The sequence below is a fragment of the Saimiri boliviensis genome, chromosome 1, assembly GCF_048565385.1.
Source record: "Saimiri boliviensis isolate mSaiBol1 chromosome 1, mSaiBol1.pri, whole genome shotgun sequence".
NCBI lineage: Eukaryota > Metazoa > Chordata > Mammalia > Primates > Cebidae > Saimiri > Saimiri boliviensis.
In genome coordinates, this window is record NC_133449.1 from 269,915,399 (window position 1) to 269,931,194 (window position 15,796).

The 15,796-nt window shown below is 38.1% G+C and overlaps 1 protein-coding gene across 2 annotated transcripts in view; it reads left to right on the forward strand.

Annotated features, from left to right (window-relative positions):
* Positions 1 to 15,796, forward strand: part of GOLPH3 (golgi phosphoprotein 3) — a 44,178-nt gene that overhangs the window by 20,791 nt on the left and 7,591 nt on the right. For both annotated transcript variants that reach the window (XM_003936207.4, XM_074386851.1), the window contains exons 2-3: positions 5,952 to 6,083; positions 10,386 to 10,500. In XM_003936207.4, the coding sequence (XP_003936256.2) occupies positions 5,952 to 6,083; positions 10,386 to 10,500 (247 nt within the window). The remainder of the gene's footprint in view (positions 1 to 5,951; positions 6,084 to 10,385; positions 10,501 to 15,796) is intronic.

Consider the following 15,796-nt stretch of genomic DNA (forward strand, 5'->3'; position numbering starts at 1 on the left):
AGATGGGGTTTTGCCGTGTTGGCCAGGCTGATCTCAAACTCCTGACCTCAGGTGATCTGCTCAGCTCGGCCTCCCAAAAATGTTGAGATTACAGGCTTGAGCCATCAAACCTGGCCTTACTACTTCTTTAACAGGAGTCTTATATCTCTAGATGCTTTTTCTTGTCCAGTCTTTTTAATCTGCTCGATTAGTTATTTTTGTCAAGAACGTTTTGATTCTTAATTTTTTGACATAATCAAAATTTCATGTAAGACTTCAGAAGTGACTTTATACAATTTCTTTTTTTGTAACTTTGAGATACAATTCATATGCCATATAATTCAGCCATTTGAAGTATACAATTCAAGATTTTTAATATATTTACAGAATTGTACAACCATCATCATCATCAATTTTAGAATATTTTTATCTCTTCCAAAAGAAAACTTATACCCTTTAGTCATTACCTCTCCGTTTTCCCATTCCGCCAGCCCTGGGCCCCCACTATATTAATTACCTTGCTGCATAACAAAAAAGCAGCTTAAAACAACAAACATGCTATTCTGTGTATATGTCTGTCTGTCTGTCTCTGTGTGTCTTGGTTTGCCTCACATTGCATTCTCTCCCATTTCTTCTCTGCATATGTCTTCTGTTTTCCTGTCACCTTCATTCTCTGCATTTGTATCCAGTGGCCAGTAGCTTCTGAATCCACACAACCAGTACAGCTCCAGTGCCATGCCCATATAACTGATTCAGTATGGCAAGTTTAGATACTCTGGAGGAGGACTTAATTTCCTCATCCTGGTCCAGTTAGATTTGGCAAGTACAATCACCTTTTTTTTTTTTTTTTTTTTTTTTTTTAATTTTTTTGAGATGGAGATTCACTCTTGTTGCCCAGGCTGAGGTGCAATGGCGCAATCTTGGCTGACTCCAACGTTTGCCTTCTGGGTTTAAGTGATTCTCCTGCCTCAGCCTCCCAAATAGCTAGGATTACAGGCACGTGCCACTACCCCCAGCTGATTTTGTATTTTTAGTACAGACAGGGTTTCACCACGTTGGTCAGGCTGGTCTTGAACTCCTGACCTCAGATGATCCAACTGCCTCAGCCACCCAAAGTGTTGGAATTACAGGCGTGAGCCACCATATGGACCTGGCCTGTAATTCTATTAGAAAGCCATTTCCAAAAGGTTGGCCACACCAGAATTCAACATTATATAGAAAATACATGTTGTGTTTTAGTGATTTCATTTTGAAATATTTTGTGCATAAGAACAAAATGAAAACTATTTTGAGTACTTTATGCATATTCTGACTAGTAACTGAACATTTATATAACGTAGTATATTTTGTAAAATGTTTAAGAGGTTGCATACTGGTTTGCCAGGTATGTTTTGCTTAGTAAACCTTAAGTTGTGATCCTTTCAAAGATGGGGAATAATACATAGAAATGTACTTTTCTGCCTTCTTTTGAAAAAGATGTGGCAAGAGTAGGCCCATGTTTTACACATGGCAATGGTTGATAAGAGCTAAGTTGTCCTCCCCAGGTAGATGAAAGAGGACATTGTCCAGCTTGCTGCAGTCCACGCCTGGGTCTCTTTATTCAGTCATGTTCTTTATACATTCTGAGTAACTGAGTTTGCAATCCTCCATCCCCATTCCATTCTAATTGTACATGTTTGTCATTATTAAACAATTACTATTTGCCAGGAGTTGTGCTTTATAAATATTATTTAGTCTTCACAACTTCTGTTTTATATTAAGAAAACTAGTTTCAAAAATTTAACTGCATAGTATGTGGTAGAGCTGGAGTTGATTTGAATTGCCGGGTGTGTGTTGTGCAGTCTGGGTTCTTGAGCACTGGTTTTTTACTACCTCCCAACTATGCTTTACTTTGTGGTTCATAGTTATTTTCATGGAAAGTTGTTAGTTCTTCTAGTGTTTTGCCTTTGTCAAATTACTGCCACTGTCCTAACTATTGCCTTTAAAGCCTGAACAGCTTTAACTGTAGGCTTTTCCTTACTGATCTTCTTGCTTCCAGTTTTCCTTTAATATATGCAGAAAAGCCTAAAGAAAATAAAGATCACCATAATCACCAGACATTACTACTGCTAAAACTTTTCTTCTGATCTCCCTAAGAAAAGAGACTATTTTATCTCTCCACACACACACAATTTCATAATTTTTTTTTTTTTTTAATGTTTTGTGATAAACTTCTGCACCAGGATATTTTTGTGTGTGTGTAACTGTTGCTAGGCTGGAGTGCAGTGGTGTAATCTTGGGTCACTGCAACCTCTGCCTCCTGCACCAGGATTTTTAAACTAATTTTCATAGAATTGTAATACTCTGCAAGCTGTTAAAAGTATACTGTAAATTAAGATGTTTCAAGGTCAGAAAAGTTTGGGAAGTACTGAATTTATTCCCTTTTTCTTTTAACTTTTTGGTCGTTACTGTGTTTTACTATGATAATTATGTGATCAGTATATTTGTACATATGTTTTTGTGCACAGTATTTTCTAACTAAAGGTCCATAAGAATTGTGTCAAAGTATATGAACATTTTTAAGTTTTTTGTAAATACAAACCTATAATGTGTATATATATTAGTATTTACATAATTTCAAAATAAGATTATACTTTAGATCAAACTTGTCCAACCCATGGCCTGTGGGCCACAGGTGGCCCACGGCTTTGAATCTGGTCCAACACATATTTGTAAGCTTTCTTAAAACATGAGATATTTTTTTTTCTTTAGTCCATCAGCTGTCATTAGTGTTAGTATATTTTGTGTGTGGCTCAAGACAATTTTTCTTCCAGTGTGGCCTAGGGAAGCCAAAAGACTAGACGCCTCTGCTTTAGGTAATATAATTTTGTGTCTCTTTCTCATATAGAATATATATAATGAGCATTTTCCCATGTTGTAAATGTTTTTAATAACATAGGATGAAAATCTTATGCTTCTGGTTATATCCCTCTTATGAAATTTATACAGAGGTTTTATTGCATTTCATTTTGGGTCACCAACCTTTTACTTCCTTCTTTTTTTGAGACACAGTCTTGCTCTGTTACCCAGGCTGTAGTGCAGTGGCGCGATCTTGGCTTACTGCAACCTCCGCCTCCTAGTTTCAAACAGTTCTGCCTTAGCCTCCTGAGTAGCAGGGACTACAGGTGGGTGCCCCCAGGCCCAGCTAATTTTTATATATTTAGTAGATACGGGGTTTTACCGTGTTGGCCAGGCTGGTTGAGTTTCTTCTTAACAAAAAGCTTCTGGGTAAGTAGGCACTTAGGAGAACAGCATCTCTTAACTCTAGTGGTGAGAACTCTTCTCAGTGTTTGCAGTTTTAGGGGACTTAATAAACAATACCCTTTTCTACCATTCAAGTTGAGGTACTTGAAAGATAAAAGGGAATCGGGCAGATGGAGATCTGGTAGCATATGGCCCAGCCCTACTTGAGATGTTTCTGCCCTCTCGCATCCTTGTATTTTAGAACATAGGAACTAATTTATGACTACAGTCATAAGCTGGTTGATATTGCCAGTTACTAATTTTCCCCACATACTTTATCTTTTTTTTTTTTTTTTTTTTTTCTTTTGAGACAGGGTCTCACTCCTGTCACCCAGGCTGGGGTGTAGTGGCATTATCACGGCTCACTGAAGCCTCAATTTCCTGAGCTCAGATGATTCTCCCACTTCAAGCATGTGGGACCACAGACATGCATCACCATGCCTGACTAATTTTTGTATTTTTTTGTAGAGATGGGGTTTCACCATGTTGCCCAGGTTGGTCTGGAATTTCTGGGCTCAAGCAGTCCGCCCACCTCTGCCTCCCAAAGTGCTGGGATTACAGGTGTATGCCACTGTGCCCGGCCACCCTCTGGTTAATTTTTGATCCTGCTTTTATGATGTGGATTTTAGCAGGAAGGTATTAATATACAGGACTTTTCTGTTGCTTAGTGTGTCTTTCTTGGCTTCATTTGTCTTTGAAATCTTGCTGGCGAGTCCCAGAAGCTGTCCATCCCCATTCGTCTGCTTTCCCATGTGAATCCAATTCTGTTTAAGCATGTGTCTTTCAGTGGTAATGCCTAAAGCCATTCACTAAATTTAGATCTCTAAAGTCTGATATTAGAGACTCCATTTTGCTGACATCTCTGGTTATGCCATTAGTCTAGGAGCAGTTGAGATTGAGATACATTTTAGTTCTCTGCCATCAGATGTAAGCTTCCAGGTACTGTTCAGCTGGAGTTGCAAGCTGTAGAGCTGTTCACATCCAGTATTGCTTCATGAGGCATTCTGTTGTTTACAGTTTGTAGAGGTTCACTTAGGAACTCTTGTCTGTTTGTCCAGGCCAGTCAAAGCCAGATACCTGTAACTTTAATTTCATGTAGAATTCATTCTCAGGATTCTTAGGGCTTTAATTTCATGGGCACAGAAGCCATGCATTTTATCTAGCCTCTATAAACTGGTATTAGCCACTTTGCTAAATGTCTGGTAATCTTCATTTGATCTGGTAATCTTCACTTAATTGACCCTAACACTGATATAAAATGATTCCCTAAAATCCAGTCAGTGTTGGCTGCTTCTACCTCACATTTAAATTGATTTCTTAACACTGATGTTCTTATCTCCTTATGCCTCCTTTAAATTATTATTTTCCCAAAGGTCACATTCTCAGAAGTGGTAGCTTCATGAAACAAATTTAACTCCTTTTATCAAAAATGAAGTTTGATGGACCTCAGTGGTCAGTCGTTTTCTGAAATACAAGCTCACTGCTCTGGCCTAGCAAAGTGCCAGGATTGACCTGGGTAAAGCGCCAGAGGTGAGGGCCAGGCCTTTCTAATCCTGGGCCCTCCATTCTTGAGAGATTCAATTGGCCTGCTCGCCTAACAAAATTATGTTATCCTGTTCTGAGCCTTAATGAGAATTATTTATAGCTTCTACTGTCTCATGAGAACTGGGTATCTTAAATTGATAGCTGGCAACCCTGCTGGCAAGATTTGTGGCTTTATAATTTGAACAACCCAGTTATTTGCTGTGGTACCCTGACCTCATCTGGTGATGCCTGCTTGACCAGTGTCCCGGATCTCTAGATCTGTCAACCTCCTTGCGTCTGGCTATTCTTCTACATTCTCTGTTGGGGCCAATCTGATTGTTACACTGTTTATTATTCAGAATTTTAGACATATAGCCAGCCGTTTGTGGGCGCGTATGTGTTTTTCTAATATATTCTTACAAAATAAATAACTGTGTGTGTATTTAAGAGACAATGTTTCACTGTTTTGCCCAGGCTACAGTGTGTTGGTGTAATCATTGCTCATTCCTAGCCTTGAACTCTTAGACCCAAGTGGTCCTCCCACCTTAGCCTCCTGAGTAGTTGGGACTACAGGTGTGCAGCGCCATACCTAGCTAATTAAATTTTTTTGGGTAGAAACAGGATCTCACTATGTTGTCCAGGCTCGTCTCAAACTCCTGGGCTCAAGCCATCCTCTCAGCTCAGCCTCCCAAAGCGCTCGGATTAACCTTGTGTTTTTATCTTAAATAGCAATGTAGGAATGGTATTCTGATTCTCTGTGAAGCTAAATTTGGCTAGGTTGTCTTTCCCTGAGCTTCTTAACTTGTCCACATATGATCAATCACTATAATCTGAGGTTAACTGAATATTCCTTGGAGTTTGCAGAGTTCTGAAAGAACCTAGTAAACATAGCTTAGTGAAATATGAATTATATTTCGAAACCTCTAACCTCTAAAGTTATTTGTTGTTTATCTGTATGTAAGAATAAGTGGTGGAAAGATAAGCCCCTGAAAATTCTCCATTAGTAATTTATGTTAATTGTATATTTTTCAGTATATTGTTATTGAAAGGAAAGGTAAAAAGCACCAAACATGACTTCGGCTGAGAATATTTCTGTTTTCACTCTAAATTCAAGGTAAATTAGCTATTTTGTTTTCTTTCTTTTTTTTTTTTTTTTTAATAAATAGGGTTACACATCATTTTGGAATGACTGTATATCATCTGGATTACGTGGCTGTATGTTAATTGAATTAGCATTGAGAGGAAGGTTACAACTAGAGGCTTGTGGAATGAGACGTAAAAGTCTGTTAACAAGAAAGGTAAGAGGAATGCTGAGTACCATTCTTTTTAAAGAGTTTGTACTGCTTAAAATGTATGTTTTTACTAATAGCCTTCAAAAATTAAAAGTTGATTTTAAAGTTGTCTTTATTCAATTGTATTTCCATGTCTTCTTTGCATTCTTGGATTTCTCGTTCTTTGTACATATAATGAATAATGTAATTCATTGTTAGGATAACCGGCCGCTGGATCTTACATCTTCAGAAGGATTCCAGACTTCATTTGCTGCTTTTAAAAGCCGTAATTTTGAAAGACTTGACATTAAAAACTCAAAAATATTACTGTGCAGTTTACACATAGGCTATTGATTTTTTTCATTAGATTATGAATACTTTTCAGATACCTGTCTGTAAAGGTCTGTGTAGGTGCTTCTCTGGTATAATAGAGGTAATATTGGCGAGTTTTTAGAAATTAAACTTCAACCTCAACCTCAAATATTCAAGACTGTTTTTCTTCCGGTTTGTCATTGTGTTTCTTGGGCATGGTATTTCAAAGCTATTAGTTTTTTTCCTAAATCGATGTCCTAATGAGTAAAAGTTTTAGGTCAGTGATGAAAGTTTTTGACTGATAAGCTATCAAGAATAAGTTCTGTAGGAAAGAACACCATTCATGCATTTTTCTTTTTCTTTCTTTCCTTTTCTTTCTTTTTTTTTTTGAGACAGTCTTAACTCCGTCACCCAAGCTGGAGTGCAATGATGTGATCTCTGCTCGCTGCAACCTCTGCCTCCCTGGTTCAAGTGATTTTCGTGCCTCAGCCTTCCAAGTGGTTGGGATTACAGGCATGTCCCACCACTCCCAGCTAATTTTTGTATGTTTTATAGAGATGGGGTTTTTCCGTGTTGCCTGGGCTGATCTCAAACTCCTGGGCTCAAGCAATCCATCTGCCTTGGGCTTTCCAAAGTGCTAGGATGACAGGCATGAGCTACCACACCCAGCCCATCATTTTCTAGAATACGGAGTTGCTGTTAAAGTCTGGTACCCTTCTGATTTTCTTTTCCTTTTATGTTTTGTTTTTGAGTTAGAGTCTCCATTGCTTGGGCTAGAGGGCAGTGCTATGATCTTGGTTCTCTGCAACCTCTGTTTTCCAAGTAGTTGGGACTATAGGTATGTGCCACAGTGTTTGGCTAATTTTTTTTTTTTGAGACGGAGTGTCACTCTGTCACCCAGTCCACAGTGCAGTGGTGCCATCTCAGCTCACTGCAGCCTCCACTTCCTGGGTTCAAGTGATTCTCCTGCCTCAGCCTCTCTAGTAGCTAGGATTACAGGCATGCACCACCACACCCAGATATTTTTTTTTTTTTGGGGGGGTATTTTTAGTAGAGATGGGATTTCACCATGTTGGTCAGGCTAGTCTCGAACTCTCCTGACCTCAGATGATCCACCCACCTTGGCCTCCCCGAGTGCTAGGATTACGGGAGTGAGCCACTTCACCTGGCCTCCTGGCCAATTTTTTTTTTTTTTTTTAATTTTTTGTTAGAGATAAGGTCTTTATTGCCCAAGCTGGTATTGAACGCTTGGGCTCAAGTGATCTTTGTGCTTTGACTTCCCAAAGGGCTGGGATTACAGGCGTGAGCCATGGTGCTGGGTCTCCTTCTGATTTTCAGTCTTCCTTGTTTTTGTCCCCCCCCACCCCCTTCTAGAAGCAGTTGGGATCTTCTGTTATCTTTGTTGGTGTTCTGAAATTGCACAATATGCCTTAATTAAAAAAAAAAGAAAAATGCCTTAATGGGTCATTTTAAAATTTATTATACATTAATTTTTTCAATCTGGAAATGTGTATATTGGTTTTGAAAACTTGTATTTCTCATGTCTTTTGCCCTCTCTTTTTCTAGAACTCTGTAAATTGGATATGGACTTCTGGCTGCTCTTAAAGAGTTATCCTCTGACCTTTCTGTTGAGTTTTTTATTGTGGCTCTATATTTTTGATTTCCATGAGCCTCCTTTTTAAAAATTGTAGTTTGTTTTATGGATGTTAATACCTTCTTTTAGACTTCTGAGGATATCACACCTCTTTTGAAAATTGCCTTCATCTGTATTATCTTTGTTTTTTTAGAGTTCTTATTTTCTCTTTTTGGTCTCTTTTGTGTTGGAAGCTTTTTTTTCACATGTTATCATTGATTATATTTAGGAATGGCCCTGCCCCTCCCCCAAAATAAAATACCAACAAGCTAAATACAAATTATATGTTTGGATAGAAAATATTTATTTGTGAACCACACTTAATACTGAATTTTTAAAAGGAATTTAGAACTTACTTGAGTCATTGAAAAGTTTTAAGCAGAAGCAGTGGAATGCCATGGTTAAGATTTGCCTGTTAGAAAGATCACTGAGGAGAATGGATTGAAAAGGCTGAAACTAGTTTAGGGAAATTAAGAGGCTTAAATTAATCCAGGTGAAAAACAACCAGATTAGGCAACTAGAATATAGGTGTCTCTTAGTATCTGTGGGGGATTGGTTCTAGGACTCCTCTCAAATATCAAAATCTATAGATGCTCAAGTTTCTTATATAAAATATTGTAGTGTTTGCATATAATCTATGCACATCCTCTTCTATGCTTTGTATCATCCCCAGATTACTTTACAGTACCTAACACAGTGTAAATGCTGTGTAAATAATTGTTGTACTGCATTTTAAAATTCTTATTATTTTTTTCTTAATATTTTGGATCCTCAGTTGGCTGAATCTGTAGATATGGAAGACCAACTGTAATGTCGAGATGATGGAAAAAGTGATACATTTGAGAATTAGGGGATAGAACTTCATAAGAAAAAGTGATTCACCTGCACCCAGGCTATGGTGTCCCTGACATAAGATCCATTGCAAAGGCATGTGTGTGAGTGAGCTTTGAGGCCAAATTGCAATAAATATAAGGAGTGAGAGGGATGTAAGAAGTGGTGGCATGGCCATAATATTTAGATGTAACTTTTTCTCCTGAGGCTCTGCTTTCTTTATTTTCTTGTGCTCTCTCACCCTTCACTGAAAGCATGGTCTAGAATAGCACTGTTTGATCGGAGCTTTGGTGATGAAAATGGTGTGTATCTGTACTGTTCAGTATGTTGGCTACTAGCTACATATGTGTATGAGCCACACAGTTAAGCACTTGAAATTTGGCTACTGCACATTGACACATGGTGTTAATAAAACATATACTGGATACATTGGATTTTTGGTCTTAGTATGGAAAAATATATTAAGTACCTCAATTTAAAAATATTTATTACAAGTTAATATTTTGGTTATATTTGGTTAAATCAAAAAATTAAAATTAATTTTACCCTTTTTCCTTTTAAAATATAGCTACTAGATAATTTAAGAATAGAATGTGGCTTATATTGTGGTTCTTTTATTTCTACTGGTCATGATGTCATAGAGTTAGATACTGTATGTGTATTTTAAATTTTTTATAAGATTGAACAAAAAAGCAAAGGATACTTTGAGGACAAATTTAAATGAAGACTGTCCCATTTTTAAAGTAATGTTAAATTTGCCAGGTGTGTGGCTCACACCTGTAATCCCAGCACTTTGGGAGGCTGAAGTGGATGGATCACAAGTTCAGTAGTTGAAGACCAGCCTGGCCAACTTGGTGAAACCTCATTTCTACTAAAAATACAAAAATTAGCTGGGCATGGTGGCAGCCACCTCTAATCTCAGCTACTCAGGAGGCTGAAGCAGGAGAATCACCTGAACGCGGGAGGCAGAGGTTTTAGTAGCTGAGATTGCGCTATTGGACTCCAACCTGGGCAACAGAGCCAAATTCTGTCTCAAAAAAAAAAAGTTAAATTTTATAACATTTAAATAGCTAACATTATAAAATAATTCAAGGGATTTAATTTTGATACTACAGAATTTTTGTTTTCTTTTTTGAAGTTGTAGTGAGCAACCTGGGTTAAGGTGATTATCCCGCCTCAGCCCGAGTAGCTGGGATTACAGGCCTGCACCACCTCACCTGGCTAATTTTTGTATTTTTCGTAGAGACAGGGTTTCACCATGGGGGCCAGGCTGGTATCGAACTCCTGGCTTCAAGTGATCCACTTGCCTCAGCCACCCCCTGGGATTCAACCATGAGCCACTGTGTCCAGCCAATTTTAATTCATTATTGTAACTAATCTAGTTAGGTTAAATACTGGATTTTCTTAACATAAAAGTAATTTAAAATCTGAGCTTTGATACTACATGAACACCTGGGACTTTAAGCATAATGAATTATTTATATAATTGTTTTTCATTTAATGAGATCAAGTCTGAAAAGACATCCCTGGATCAGTCTTTACTTTCTTTTTAGGTAATCTGTAAGTCGGATGCTCCAACAGGGGATGTTCTTCTTGATGAAGCTCTGAAGCATGTTAAGGAAACTCAGCCTCCAGAAACGGTCCAGAACTGGATTGAATTACTTAGTGGTAAGCTGCTTTGAATAAACCAAAAACCAATTTCTGTTTAAAAGATTATGTAAAAGTTTAAATCCTTTTGAAAGGAACCTAAACAAAATAGCCAGAAGCTTATTTTGTTATTTAGACAAACTTGAAAATTATCAGTCATAGAGTTGGAAAATAACGGTTTTTATAAAATTTCATCCTCTTTAACAATACTGAACAGATATAGAATGAGAAAGTAATATTCTTTTCTTAGTGGTCCCATGTTCTTTATCAAAATTACCACATGCTACCTTAATCTGGATAGTCTAGGTTAAGCTGTGGTGGTAACAAACCTCAAAACCTCAGTGAATTAAAACAACTTGATTTCTCATTCAAGCTGTAAATCAGTTACAGTCTACTTCATCCTCATTCTGGCAGCCAGGCAGATGGAGCCACCACCACATGGAGCAGTATCAGTCACTATCATAAAGGGAGGAATAAGATAGCAGATTACTCTGGCTCTTAAGTATCTGCTTAGAGTTGACATTTGGTTCATATTTCATTGATCAGAGAAAATCACACAGTCCCCTCTCAGGGAGACAGGGAAGTGTGCAATCTTAGGGAGGAAAATGTGAAAAATTTGGTTGACATCGTAGAGGAATGACATTTATATTAAAGTAATTTGTATATTAACATGATGTAAGTTTTCTTATAGGTAAGCAGAATTTCTTGAAGTCCTGTTATGAGGATATTCTTCTGTCAGTAAAAGAGGTTTTTTTAGGGGCTGGGGGACTAGCCAAGTGAAGCAGTGGGAGTGGAGAGGGAATAAAGAAATCTAATTGCCGGGCGCGGTGGCTCAAGCCTGTAATCCCAGCACTTTGGGAGGCCGAGGCAGGTGGATCACGAGGTCAAGAGATCGAGACCATCCTGGTCAACATGGTGAAACCCCGTCTCTACTAAAAATACAAAAAATTAGCTGGGCATGGTGGCACGTGCCTGTAATCCCAGCTACTCAGGAGGTTGAGGCAGGAGAATTGCCTGAACCCAGGAGGTGGAGGTTGCAGTGAGCCGAGTTCGCGCCATTGCACTCTAGCCTGGGTAACAAGAGCGAAACTCCGTTTCAAAAAAAAAAAAAACCGAAATCTAATTGTGATCAGTTAGCTGTGAATAACTGCTGCACTTGGACTAGCTGATTTTGTTCATGTGTAGACATAAATATCTTTCTTTTTAAGAGACAGGGTCTCACTGTTACCCAGGCTGGAGTGAAGTGGCATGATCCCAACTCACTGTAACCTTGAACTAAATCCTGGCCTCAAGTGATCCACAGTTCTGCTTCAGCCTCTGGAGTAGCTAAGACTACAGGTGTGTGTCATTATGCCTGGCTAAGTTTTTATAAATTTTATTTTTTGGCCAGGCATGGTGGCTCATGAATGTAATCCTAGTACCTTTGGAAGCTAAGGTGGGTGAATCTCCTGAGCTCGGGAGTTGAAGACCAGCCTGGGCAACACGGTGAAACCCTGTTTCTACCAAAAAATACAAAAAAATTAGCCAGATTTAGTGGCACATGCCTGTGGTCCCAGCTACTTGGGAAGCTGAGGTTGAAGGATTGCACGAGCCTAGGAGATGAAGGTTGCAGTGAGCCAGGATCATGCCACTGCACTCCAACCTGGGTGACAGAGTGAGACCTCATCTTAAAAAATTTTTTTTTTAGAGATAGGAGTTTGCTGTGTTGCTCAGGCTGGTCTTGAGCTCCTGGCCTCAAGTGATGCTCCCCATCTAGGCCTCCCAAAGCACTGGGACTGCAGGCATGAGTCACCATGCTCAGCCTGTATTTATTTATTTATTTAAAAATTAAGTACATACACTCCATTTTTAGCTAATAGGGCAATAGTAGGCACTTTACGCTTAGGGCAAGTTTCATTCTTATTGTTAGAGAACATAAACGTATTCTTGATAAATTTGCATTTTTGTTGCACAACCCTCTTGTAGCTCTGATAATTGTCCTTTTTATCTTACTGAGAAACTCTGACTTACACTTTTCCTCCCTTTGTGTTTATTAGAGTTTTCTTCAATTGTAATTTCTTTTGCAAGAATCTTTTAAAATTTCTTTGCGAATTTGATGAGAGCTTGTTTGGTTAAAACTAGATTATATTATCTGCATATTCACTTAATCATCACAAATAACCCATCACATTGTCAGTGCTCTCTGAGTTAGCCTCCAATGTATGCCTGTCAGTAACATACTATCTAACAGAGACTCCGTGAGGGCATTAATGTCAATTTCTTAAATATTAGCTAACATAATGTTTTAAGGTAGACATAGAACTGCTAATAACTCTTAACTCTCTGGCGGATCATTTTGCGCAACATGGTGTTATTGTCTAGAGGTCATTAGCTTAACCAATCTTTGGTTCTTTCTCATGTTGTGCTGCCAGTGTTGGCCCATGACTGCTTCTGGTGGTGCAAACTAGAATTTGTAATTTGGTTCTCAACTGACCAAAAGAAGGTCTTCTCAAAGTTGTGGTGACTTTTTTTGGCAGATGTGTTACAGGGCTAAAGATTGTTTTTATGGAAGGTAGAGTGTTTGCCGTCACTTTCCTGTTACTGAAATCCATCTTATGCTTACCTGTTAAGTAACATTTTGTGAATGAATTTTATAATATACATGCTAACTGAACTGGTTCTCACCTTTGACTGCTGTTCACTGTTCCCTCTTGATTAAAGCAGTGAAAAGATAGGTCTAAAAGCCTTCCTCACAAGTATGCACATACAGTTCAGATTCTGTAAAACAGTGTCTATTTGGATTAGAAATTTGGGTAAAAGAGAGATCCAAGATGGCTGATCACTAGGAGCTCGGGATTGTAGCTCCCAGTGAAAGCGCAAAGAACGAGAGGACGCCACACCTTCACATGAATTCTTGTTGCTCACGCACCAGGAGATGCCCAGCGGAGGAGCCCCACGGGTCGCCAGCACAACTCTTGTGACCGGCGAGGCAGTTTTTCAGGCGCCTCGGAGCATAGAGTCAGAAAAGCACCATCAATCTTAATGCCGCTGATTGAGTCAGCGCAGTGGGTTGCTCAGATTTCGGCGCTGAGAATCAATAAGTTGGACATCCACTCAGAAACCCAATTACAAAGACGGTAATTATAAAGACCACAGATGGATAAATCTACAACGAAGGGAAGAAAACAGCCAAAAAAGGCTGAGAATACCCAAGATCAGAATGCGTCTCCCTCAGCAGGGGATCACAGTTCCTCATCAGCAACGGAACAAGGCTTGATGAAGAATGAGTATGTTTCAATTACAAAAGCAGGGTTCAAAATGTGAATAATAAGAAACTTCTGTGAATTAAAAGAACTTGTTCTAACACAATACAAAGAAACTAAGCACTTTGAAAAAACGTTTGACGAAATGTTAACAAGAATACACAATTTTGAGAGGAAAATAAGTGAATTTGATGGAGCTGAGAAACACAATACGAGAACTACGTGAAGTATGCACGAGTTTTAACAGCTGAATTGATCAAACAGAAGAAAGGATATCAGAGGTCGAAGACCAACTCAATGAAATAAAACAAGAAGACAAGATTAGAGAAAAAAGGATAAAAAGGAACGAGCAAAGTCTCCAAGAAATACGGCACTATGTGAAAAGACCTAATCTACACTTGATAGGTGTACCTGAATGTGACGAAGAGAATGAATCCAAGCTGGAAAATACGCTTCAGGACATTATTCAGGAAAATTTTCCCAACCTAGTAAGGCAGGATAATATTCAACATTAATATTAGACAGATTAATGAGACAGAAAATTAACAACGATATCCAGGACTTGAACTCAGATCTGGAACAAGTAAACGTAATTAACATTTATGGAACTCTCCACTTTAAATACACAAAATATACACTCTTATCAGTACCACATCATATCAACTTAGAAGTTTAAACGAAATATTGGTTGGCTCCTTGTTTGTTATTCTCTTCCCTCATTTTCTTTTATGTCTCCATTATTAAGGACAATTATTAATTATTAAGGACAATTATAGGTATACCCATATTTAGACTGCATTCTAGCCCGGGCAATAAAGCAATACCCCCATCCTCTCTCCCTCTTCCTCTTTCTCTTTATTCCTCTTCTTTATTCTTTTTCTTAAAAAACACAGAAATTTGGGTAAAATGTGAAACTAAAATACTTAGCAAGGTGTTTTAAAAAACAATGTGCTTTGAGTTCTAGGTTGGCTAGCAATGCTAGAACATTGTCTGTGGCGTTTAGTTGCTTGCTCTTGACATACACTGGGAATGCTTCCATTTCGGCATTAAAGAAGGGAATCCAGAGTGGGAGAAGGAGAAAAAAGGACATTTTTTTAAAGTGAAGAAAATAAGAAAGTATCTCCTGGCAAAGAACATGTAACAAGAAGAAAAGAAAAAATATCTAATTATCACCTAATTGAGTATAAGTTGCTTGCTGATTTAAAAAGAATATATTTAAAAAATATATTTTAATTGTAAAATGTATGTAATGTACCCTTTTTTTTTTTGCCCATCACTTGAGTAACTTTTTTTTTTTTTAACCATTTTTAAGCATATGGTTCTTTGGCTAGCGTGCTGATTTTTAGATTTTTTAAAATGTTCTGTTGCTTCAATGTATTATGCGGTATCAAACACTATTGTACCAATAATGACATATGTGCTGTGAAACTGAAAAGGTGCTTCCAGACTGAAAGTATCTTAAAGTCCATTTGGGGAACAGTTTTCTACATCTAATAATGTGATATAACAGATGACAGTTTGACAGTATGGTTCTCTGAAAGTTCAGTAGTTCAGAGAAAAGAAAAATCTTTGAGAACTTTAGTAGTTACAAGAGGAAGTAGAACTTAGATTAGGCCTTTGAAGGATAAGAAAGCGACACAAAGAAAGGAATGTACTTGTTCAGAGGGTTTCCTTGCTGTGAAGCCAAGGAATGTTTTAATAAACAACAGTTTCTTTACCTGGGGTGGAAATACCCAGGGGCTCTTTTTAAAATTATTGTTATTTATACTGTACATGTATGCATGTTAAAACTCTTGATAAATTTTAAACATTAATAATTTAAAATTAGTATACATGTTTGAGGCAAGTTGAGAGACTACTGTATTTTGTTTGGTTTTGTTTTTGAGACAAGCTCTCACCGTCACCCAGGCTCTAATGCAGTGGTGCAATCACAGCTCACTGCAGTCTTGACCTCCCAGTCTCCATTGATCGTCCTGCCTCAGCCTCCCAAGTAGCCTGGGACTACAGGCACATGCCACCATGCCCAGCTAATTTTTCTTTCTTTCTTTCTTTCTTTCTTTTTTTTTTTTTTTTGT